Source organism: Gavialis gangeticus, unplaced genomic scaffold, assembly GCF_001723915.1.
Source record: "Gavialis gangeticus isolate Ggan-Ray unplaced genomic scaffold, GavGan_comp1, whole genome shotgun sequence".
Lineage (NCBI taxonomy): Eukaryota > Metazoa > Chordata > Crocodylia > Gavialidae > Gavialis > Gavialis gangeticus.
This window is the reverse complement of record NW_017728994.1, coordinates 37,121,084-37,131,735: the sequence shown is the minus strand read 5'-3', so window position 1 is coordinate 37,131,735 and position 10,652 is coordinate 37,121,084. Positions and strand designations below refer to the sequence as shown.

At 44.1% G+C, this 10,652-nt stretch overlaps 1 protein-coding gene across 1 annotated transcript in view; it reads right to left on the bottom strand.

Annotated features, from left to right (window-relative positions):
• KIF20B (kinesin family member 20B) overlaps positions 1 to 10,652 on the bottom strand; it is an 80,945-nt gene that overhangs the window by 34,573 nt on the left and 35,720 nt on the right. Inside the window, exons 22-27 of the mRNA XM_019502112.1 lie at positions 8,452 to 8,590; positions 5,273 to 5,392; positions 4,744 to 4,804; positions 3,996 to 4,121; positions 3,552 to 3,685; positions 1,499 to 1,654 (exon numbers count right to left, since the gene is read on the bottom strand). Of these exons, the coding sequence (XP_019357657.1) occupies positions 1,499 to 1,654; positions 3,552 to 3,685; positions 3,996 to 4,121; positions 4,744 to 4,804; positions 5,273 to 5,392; positions 8,452 to 8,590 (736 nt within the window). The remainder of the gene's footprint in view (positions 1 to 1,498; positions 1,655 to 3,551; positions 3,686 to 3,995; positions 4,122 to 4,743; positions 4,805 to 5,272; positions 5,393 to 8,451; positions 8,591 to 10,652) is intronic.

Here is a 10,652-nt window from a genome sequence, read left to right as displayed (position 1 = left end):
TCAGGCATAGCCATTTGCCATAGCCCCACTGCCCACCTGGAACGCAATGCAGGGCAGCACCAGCTCTGCCCACCCCATGCAGATCTGGGGGCACAAGCCCCTTCACCCCCCTGTGCCCTCCCAAATAAGTGGCAGGGGCAGTGGCAGGAGCTACCAGACAAGCAGCTCCCAGACCAGCAGCACACAATGGTGGGAGCCGCCAGACCCCCTGGATGAGCCGTGCCTTTGTTCCACGCTTGTCCCAGTCCCTGCCCCAATCCCTCCGTCACTGTGGGGCCCTGATCTGCTCCCCCATACACCTTCCCTCCCCCATCCCCATCTACCACAACAGACTTACCAGCTGGATGCAGCTGTATCAAGTGTCGTAAAGGAACCAAATCACCAAGTTATAACATTGTTCCTATGGGAAAATTGGTTTCAAGTTTTAACGTTTCGACTTAAAACACAGTTTTCAGGAACCAATTGTGTCGTAAGTCTGAGGACTGCCTGTACTAGATAAACTGAGTGCCTGGGTGCTTTATGCAAATTGCTACAGCATGTTTAATTTCAAGGCTACTGTTTTCAAATTTGCTCCTCACTTCCATGTGCTCAGGGAGAGCAAGGTCTATAGTAAAGAGAGAGGGCTGGGGCTACCAGGGGAAAAAGTTGGGGGAATGATGAAAGCCAGTGGCTATCTGACCTCCAAGATTTATTTCCTGTGCTGTAGCAGCGAGAGGAGGACAAGGCAGTAGTGACACACAGGGGGTGCACATGCACCCCCTGAAAGCCCCTGTGCACCCCCTGACTGGTCACACTCACCGCTTAAGCAGTGGGCAGGCTGGGCCACCAGGAGTACCATTGCCCCCCCTGCAAGAGCTGGCCAATTGCTGCAGCTGCTCCCAAAAACAGCTGCAGACACTCTCGGAAGCGGCTGCAGCGATCAGCCGTTGTGGGATCGACTGTGGGGGGATCCCCTCTCCCCCGGCAGTGAGATCAGCTGTGGGCCCCCCTTCTCCCTGGTCAGCAGGGTTGGTCGCAGGTGGGGCATATGCCCCCCCTGACTAAGGCAGCATCAGTCACCTGCGGGACAAGGTCAAGGCAAAGATCCAATAATTAAATTCTTTAACTGGAAAATTATAATAAAATTTATAAATTTTCAATATATAGAATCTAATTATTGGGGGGTCATCTTATAATCACAGTCACCTTCCATTCGAGTAAATATGATAATTAGACTATTTAGATCTGCTGGTGAATCATTTCATATTCTTAGTAATGGCACCTTTCTGGGACTTTACATACAGTTCTCATCTTGGCTTTCCTAGCAATTGAGAAAAGAAAGTGAAAACCTGGTCCTATGAAGCTCCCAATACTTTCTACTGTAATTAACAACAGTAAGAGTTGAGCATCCTTGACACCTTTAAGTACACACTTTACACTTTGCAGATTCAACTCATCACTTTCTTTGAAGACAGGGTAAGGGTGCCATAAAAATGAGGGCTAATGGTTCATGACCCACCATTTCTGTTTGTTGGTTTACATAACGTTCTCGGTCTTCAGCAAATCTTCTCATCTCCTTGTTACGGTTATTCTCGGCTTCTTTTACTTGAGTTATGAGTTCCATTTTTTCTTCTAACCATTTCTTTCTATCAGCTTTATATTTTTCTTCGGATTCCTGTTTTAATGAAAGATAAAAGTAATAAGATATGAATCTTTTCTTTTATTACGATGAAAGCTCTCAATGGTTAGGCTGATGTTAAGTTGATAATTTTCACACATTTTAAGGGTGCCAATATTCCATGCCCTGGTGCAGGAAGCTGGCGTCAGCTGCTCCCGGGGCCACTCCAGCACGGGAAGGGGTGAGAGGGGACCAGCAGAGCCTCGGGGGCATTTGGGGCATGGTGCAGCCCAGCTGCTACAGGCAGCTGGAGTCAGACACTCTTGGGGCTGTTGCAGTCAAGACTGGGGTGAGTGCCGCTCTGTTCCCTCTGGTTTTCTGCCTTATGCAGCCCTAGGAGTGGCACCCCTCCCCCTACCCCTTCCTTAGTCCCAGCTTCACTCCCTTCCTCACCACCATGGGAAACTATCCCTATCTGCTACACTGTAAAGTGCGTTTGCTTTATGAGATTTCGATTTATGCGTCATTCTCCAGGAACACATGTACTGCATAAATCAAGGGAAACCTCTATTTTTATCTTTCCCTCAAAACAAAGGTACTTGCAGCACCAAGGGTGCAAGCTGAATGGGAAAAGGTAATGGCTGCCGTCCTGAAAATGCAATGTTTTACATAATCAGCATAGTCAGTCATGAGCCCTTTCCAGGAAAGGGAACAAGCGCCTTTCCCAAGTTGTCTGGAGATTAACCACCTCCTCACTCCAAGAAGTCAAATGTAGTTCCTCACAGCGAGAGGGTAGGCTTAAACATCAAAGGACAAGCATATTATTTTGAGACAGTCAAATCTGATGGACTAAGCAGGGAACAGGGTGTTAAATACAGATTCAGCAAGTGCATCCAGTTTGACATGAAGCTTTTTGGATTTGGTGTCTCCTCCTCTTAGTGCTACAGACAGTTAGAAGGACTTAATAGATGATGTGTTTATTCCAAAACTTTCCTTTTAATTAATGGATGGCATTTGCTAAATAACTACGATTATTAAAAATACTGCATGAAGTGTGCAGCAGAGGAAAAATGCAAAAAGGAGAAGTAAATTGAAAAGAACTGTTCAAATGATTTAGTGCAGAGGCACTCACCACCTGCCTGGCAAGCTTGATCCAGCAGGGGAGCCATGTTATTCGTCCTGCAGAGCTCCCCAAAGGCCCCAAAAATTGTGGCAGCAGTGACAGCATTAATTGCCGCTCCCCTACTGTCAAATTTCCGGACCCACAGGGAGCAACGTGTATGGACAGCTTGGCCCTGTGTGCTAGGTAGGCCAGGGTTTAGCAAAGCAAAGAGTCAGGTTCAGGAACAAGCTGAGTCAGGAAGCCAGGGGATCAAGTAGAGCCAGAGAACAAGTCAGTTCAACAATCCAGGGTCAGCTACTCTGGTACAAGTATGGGTGACTGGTGCCACCTTAGTCGGGGGTGGGGCACGTGCCGCCCCCCCCCCCCCCCCCCCAACCAGTCAGCAACTGGGGGGGTGGCGCAAAACTCACCAACCGGAAAGTGGCCACAGTGCTACATCTGAAGCTCCCACTCCCTGGCCAGCGCTTGCAGAAGAGACACCAGCACTCCCGCCTGCCCCTGCTGCCCATCACCTAACCAGGGAGCACAGCTGGTCAGAGGGTGCATGTGCATCCCTGTGCACCCTCTACATGTCGCCACCGAATACCAGCGATTGGAAGGAGCGCTAGGCTTTGCTCGAAGCTTCAAGACAGCAGGCCAGAATAAGCAGCTGTGCCGGTCAGGCCAAGGCCCAAGGTTCAAGGTCATGGCTTGACAACATGTATTTTTAACATGCCCAATCTTTAGGGTGCAACAAGAAAAGAAATGATGCAGACTATTGTTTACTTTAAACTGAACAATCTACATTTAAAGATTCTACATTTAAAGTATGAATTCAGGGATTAAATTTACCTTCAGCCTTTCTTGCAGCTTTATTTGTTCTCCTCTAACATCTATACTTTCCTCTTCATATTTGCTTATTATTTGTTGGTTACCACTGCTCTGCTTCTCCAGCTCTTTATATTTTTGCTTCCATTCTTCCAATTCTAGGCACAACATGAGAACAAGATAAAATAAGATATGCTTCACTTTTAAAATTCTTACCATGTTCACCTGTTTCTCTTGTTGGTATCTTTTACAATGAGTAATTATCACTACTGTTGGAGTGATGAGATGGCAGAGAGACAGAGTGGCACCACATGCCATTATGCTCAAACAGAACTGTAACAGTATTTTAGATTCGGGCCAATATAACAGTAACAAAGTCAAGGATAAAAAGGGAGAAATGCAATAGAGCAATTAGTATAATAAAGTATATTTTGCCCCTCCCTTCTTGGATTCTATACAGGTATTTACCAGAAACTAATCTCTTATTCTCTTCTAATTTGGCCTCAAGCACTTGGTCTTGCTCCATTTGAGTCTCTTCCTGCTCCTTTAATGTCAATCTCATGTCTTCAATTATTTTCTTTTTTGCACACAAATCTGAAAATTTAAAAATAAGTTTACAATGGAGGCCTCTATTTCTCTCAAGCTGTATAATATTCTCCCAAGTTGGTATGTCCATTAAACTAGTTCTGAATCCAAAGCTGTTTTGGTGTAATAATGCTTTTCTAGTGTCCATGGTCAAGGTGGTCAAGCTAGTGGCTATCCTTTTTTACATTATCCGACTGTCCCCAGCTCAGCATCTGGGGACTCCTCTAGTTTCTTCTCCTAATACAATACGAAATTTGAACCATCACTTCACTGATACATCTCAAACTTGCATTAAACCTGCCAGTGCCTTTATCTTCACAGTGTTGTTAAAAAGGTATCCCTAACCCCTCCTCTGATTTTTTTGAAAACTATTAAGTGAAGGGAATGGAAAACTCACGACCTATTTTATTTTTAGATAGAGTTTGGAATCCCTATCCTGTGTCTCAATTTCCTTGACAGGAGCTTAAAAAATGCAGCTCCTCACCTCAAAATTTTAAAATGTCAGGTTAGGAATTTGTTGATGCCAAGCAACATTTTAAAACATGAACATTAAATCCTTCAAGCCAAATTACACAAGAACTCCTTCTACAATCATTTCATTCTAGGATACAAAAAAATGGCTATTGCTGACCTTTACATGCATTATCATATTGCTTCAAAATTTCTTCCATCTTCTCATTATTCAACTGCTCCTAAATAGCACATGGAAAGCAAATTAGTAGGAAAACATCTGAAAACAGATACACATACTGGTATTTGTTGAAAGGCTTTTTAGTCTGCTAATTGGAACCTTATTAGGTGATTATTTAGGTGTGATGAAGAATAAGGATCTTTTTAATATACTATAAAAGGCATTTTAACCTTTTACTTTATTAATTCAAATTCAGATACTTCAACAGAGTAAAAGCATCTGCTGATTGGATTATTAATGAATATATTAAATAATACATTTCCTGAACACTTAGCTCTATCAAAGCAAATTTGATAAGTTAGTATCAGTAGACATTTTTTAAACTTGTTATTTGATCATTAAGTTAAAATTAACTTGATTTTATTTTACCCTATTTCTGTAGGCCGTCTTGCTGCTTAGACGTCTTACAGCATTAGACAAAATGCAGAGTAAACAATGCTCATTTCCACAATAGTAAAAAAAAAAATACCTTAAGTTGCTGGATTGTTCGCTGTTTGATGTCTAATTCATCAACCAACCGGTTTTTAGTTTTCTCAAGTTCATTAACTTTGTTCCTCAGAGAGTTCTCCTCTGAGCGCATTGTGCACACCTGTGAAAGGACAAGTGAAGCACATAGCTCATCATCCTCTGCTTGTTACTTTCATTTAATTTAGATGGCAAAAGTTAGGAGTGCTCAACCCCTAGCTCTTGGGTCAGACTTGGCCCAAGGAGCCCTACAGGCCTGATAACGTGGCTCTGCACGCTACTGGAGGCAGTGCAGGACTCAATCCCTGTGTGCTGAGCTACGTGGAAGTGGCTCAACCTGATCCCAGTGCACTGGGTTTGGGAGAGGCAATACAGGACCGACTGGAGTGTGAGGGACCCAATCTAAGTGCATGGGGATGGGGGAGAGAGTGTGAGGCCAGGCAGAGATACTTAAGGGCCTGATCCTGCCCCCCAATCTGGCACATGGGGTCAATGGGTATCGCAGCAGTGGTATAAGCAGACTGCACTTACAGTACAATTAGATGTAAATATGTTTGAGATTCAAAGACTCACATGAAGAGTTCAAACTACACAATTCTCACTTATTTTCCAAGAACACACTACTACATTTCCATCTTCCTTGTGTGGAAGATTTACAGTATTCAACAGGTACCGACAATCTGTGAAGTATGCATTTCAGCCATACCTATAAAACTAATAAAGTTTTCTGTTGGCATATAATCTCACTTCTTTACTGCTCCTTCACAAGTGGCTGACCATAAATATTTAGAAGGCAAGTTGGAAGCAGAACAAGAAGTGCTAGTGGGCTTTTTAGGGAGACAGTAATTCAACTAAGGCTGAACTGTACAATTTAGCCTTCATCTAAAATGCAAACTATTGCAGTAAGCAACCCTACAGATTTTTAATTATACCTGTTGCTTGGTAGTTAGATATTAGTCACTAATACAACTAAAAGTTACTGTTTAAAATTTCTTTCACATATTTTAATGGAACATGTAACTTTTATTTGACCCACTGAGAGAAATATCAGAGAAATTAGCACATTCCCATTCTGGCAAATCTTCTCTAATCTCACCCCAGGCCATATCTAAACTGCTTCTTCCCAATGCCAGATCAGTCACCAAGGAAATAAGCTTCACCCACTCACTGCTGCTCCAGCACATCCAAAACCCACAATTAATCAGTGTAAATAGCTCAGAAATGGCTTCCAGTGCCAGGTACAACCCAGGGGAACACTCAGAGGCTCTGGAGTCCACTTCTGAGACATCTGCACTGTCTAATTTCAGGTCTTGAGTCATTTGCCTCAAAAACAAGCAGACAGGATTTACATCTTCTGTGGCAGACCTACAGTCAGAAAAAAGTGGCAGAGTGATGCCCCAAAAGACCAAAGTATTATCTTTATATAGTCCAGCCTCCAACATGCTAAGAAAATACAGCCCCCAAAGTCAGACATGCATGTTCCATAGTGCCACTTAACTAATCAAGTCTGCAACATTCTTGTCAGTTTCATAGTTTCTAGGGTCGGAAGGGACCTAAGAAGATCATCTAGTCCAACCCCCTGCCATGGCAGGAAAGATTACTGGGGTCAAACGACCCCAGCAATCAGTAATCAGACTGGCCAAAATGGCATCTTAAGTCATTATATAGACCACATACAATAACAGTGATGGTTACTGGAGGATGGTGGGGCAACTCAGGAGCTGCCTTTTGGGGGGAAAGGGTGCAAAAATAGCAGATATGTACTACCCTGAGCACAACCACTGCCCAGGGTATGGAACTACCTTATTATGCCTTTGCACAATAAGTGTTTTCCCATTACTAGGTGTCTACCGAATCGAGGTGGCTGCCGGCCAATTTTGTGGGCAGATACCCAGGCTGGCAGCCATTTTTGCAGGCTGAGCACAGCCCTTTTGCAGCCCTCTCCCCACCCCAGCCTCTAATAGGTCGAGGGGCCCCAGTGGCCCTGCCCCTTGTTGCTGTTGGGCTGAGAGGGCTGTCCATCACAGCCCTGCCCCTTGCTGCTAACTGGCTTCAAGGGCTGTCCATCAATCAGTTTCAACAGGTGTCAGTGGCAGCCATGTTACGATGCAAGCAGCCCCTCTCTCCCTTCGCACCTCCACCCTTCCCCAAGGAAGGCTGCGCAAAAAATCGTGAAATCACAATTTTGGTAGGTCCCCACCAATTACAGTATCTGCATATTGAAACATGAATGAGTAATAGTCATATCTCATTAGCTTACAGTTTTACCAATGCTCTCTTTCAGGTTCACCTTTAGTTCAGTATTAATACGAATTACCTGAAAATTTATACTAGTCAGGTGTTTGACAACTACATTTACTCGAATCAACACAATTTAGAAATTAAGATAATCCAACAATTAGATTCTATATATGGAAAAATTATATAAATGTTATATAATTTTTCATGTATAGTATCTAATTATTGAAGGGTGATTTTAAATTAATCACCCCCACCGCTGGTAGAGGTCAGGAGGCAAAGGGATACCAGTCAAGCAGGGGGGAGGGGGGTGGAGTCAAGTGGCTTGAAACCTACACCTTGCTCTCCCACAACATGCCCCTGCTTCCTGTTGAACCCCCTTGGCTGCCTGCTCCCCCAGTGCCTATGTACCCCAGCACCTGCCCCTCCATCATTTGCTACACCGTGCCTGTGCCCCCTAGTCCCTAACCGCCCCATTGTACCTGTTTTCCCTGGCACTTGCCCCCTTCCCACCTAGCCTTCCCTGCTGCCTACCTACCCCCCATCGCAAAGCCTGCCACCCACCACCTCTTCCCCCACCCAACCCCTCAGGCTTGGGACACAAAGCAGCTCCATCCCTAGCTCCAGGCTGGGTGGAGGCCTCAGACCACAGCAGGGCCAGAGCTAGGGGGCTGCTGGTGGTGCAGATGGCAAATGGCAGCTGTGGCTCTAACTCCAACCCAAACCCAAGCTGTTGCTAGAGTTGGAACAACAGCAACAGCCTGACTCCTCCCCCACAACCTTGTACTGCAACCGAAGATATGGTGCTTTTTTCCTTATGTTAAAATGGAGGGGAGAGCAACTCTTATCTTGGATTTGAGTAAATACTGTAGTGTTTGATAAGCAAGGATTGATTTAGTTTAGATTTAATCTGTACAAAGAATGTGTCCTGTTATTGTTCCAAACCTCTTTTTGTACTTGCTGAATTTGTTTCTTGGCATCTGCTAACTTCTCTTTCAGGTCTGCATATTCCTCATCTTTCCTTTGGAGATCTACATTTAGATGCTGTATGACAGAAGAACTCTCAGAGAGGTCTTTACTCAACCTTGGAATTAAGAAAAGAGATGTAAGTACTGAAAAAATGAAAATATTACTGTACAAGAGATACATTTGTTAGAACAGATTACTGGAATATGGATCACTGGGGTTAGTTTCCCCAATGGCATTAACTTGCTGTAGGACAATGAGCAAGTCAACTGCTGTACCAGCTTCCCTAATCTGCCAAATGGATTTCAGACTGTTGAATGAGACCTTGCATAAAAATGAAACAGTCCATTTCACTTTTTGGATCCTTAATGCACTCAGGTAACACTGCACTTTAGTATGCAAGTAATACAAGGTACTAGAAAATTATAACAACCAAACTCCATCAAGGACACATGCCTGTTTTATAATTTTTCTTAGAACAAAAGAAGCCCTGAACTTTGAATCAAAACTTCTCTAATCTTCCTTAAATTCAAATGCAAACAGAACAAACAGAATTTCTAACCTCAGATTTAATCAAGGAAAAAGCCTTTCAACATCGTACAGAAGTGGGAGCTGACCCTGACATCTTTATAAAATAGTACTTTATAATCCATGAGCCCTTTGTGCCTTGTAAGGGCACAGTTGTGTTTCTGGACTGGCTCCATCTTCCTACCCCATTATTTAAGTTATCACCCTATCTATCAGGGTAGCGAAAAGGTCACCAATAACGGCTGTTGCCATATGAATTGCTCTTAACATTCCACCATACAAAAACTAGAACTCTTAGTTCCAAACTGATACCTTTTATTAGACCAACTGGAAAATGGCAAGAAAACTGTCCTTTTCTGCCAGCTTTCAAGATCAAAGTCCCTTCGTCGGGCTCTGGGAAAAGTGTAGATGGTACCAGATGGTAAAGAGTCCCCATAGGTAGGAAATAAACTTCATTTTTTCACAGAGGGAGCTGAAGCTGGAAGGCTGTCCCTCTGTGTCCATGAGAGTGTCTTTGTGAGCTGTGTTGAGTAGCCGTTTGATGTCTTGATCAGGTAGAATTTTTTTTTACCTCCCTGCCTGCCATCTGACACCTCCAGGGCTGAAAGGGACCTCAGGAAGTCTAGTCCAACCCCCTCCTCAAAGTAGGACCATCCCCAACTAGATCATCCCAGCTAAGGCTTCGTCTAGACTGGTCTTAAAAACCTCCAAGGATGGAGAGTCCACAACCTCTCTAGGTAACCTGTTCCAGTGATATACTACCCTCCGAATGAGTTTTTCCTAATAACTAACCTAAACTTCCCTTCCTGCAACTTGAGACCACTGCTCCTTGTTCTCTTATCTACCACCACCAAGAACAGACTATCTACCTCATCTTTTGAACCACCCTTCAGGTAGCTGACAGATGCTACTAAATCCCTGCTCAAGTCTTTTCTTTTCCAGACTAAATAAGCCCAGTTACCTCAGCCTCTCCTCAGAAGCCATGTGCCCCAGTTCCCTAACAACTTTCACTGCCCTTGGCTGGACTCTCTCCAATTTGTCCACATCCTTTCTGTAGTGGGAGGCCCAAAACTGGACACAAAACTCTAGATGTGGCTTCACTTGTGCTGAATAGAGGGGAATAATCATTTCCTTTAACCTGCTGGCAAATGATCCTGCTAATACAGCCCACTATGCCATTAGCTTGCTTGACAACAAGGACATACTGTTGATTCATATTCAGCTTACTGTCCACTGTAACCCTCAGGTCCTTTTCTGCAGAGCTACCACTTAGCCAGTCCCCAGCCTGTACTGGTGCATGGGACTGTTTTGTCCCAGGTGCAGGACTTAGCACTTGTCTTTATTGAACCTCATGAGACTTCTTTTGGTCCAATACTCAAATTTGTCAAGGTCTCTCTAAATCCTAGCCCTACCCTCCAGCATATCTACTACTCCCCTCAGCTTGGTGTCATCTGGAAACTTGCTGAGGGTGCATTCTCTCTCATCTTCCAGATCATTGATGAAAATATTGAACAAAACTGGCCCCAGGACCGACCCCTGGGGTACTCCACTTGATACCAGCTACCAATTAGACATTGAGCCATAGATTACTATCCTTTCAACCCAATGATCCAGCCAGTTTTCTATCCACCTTACAGTCCATTTATTTGATT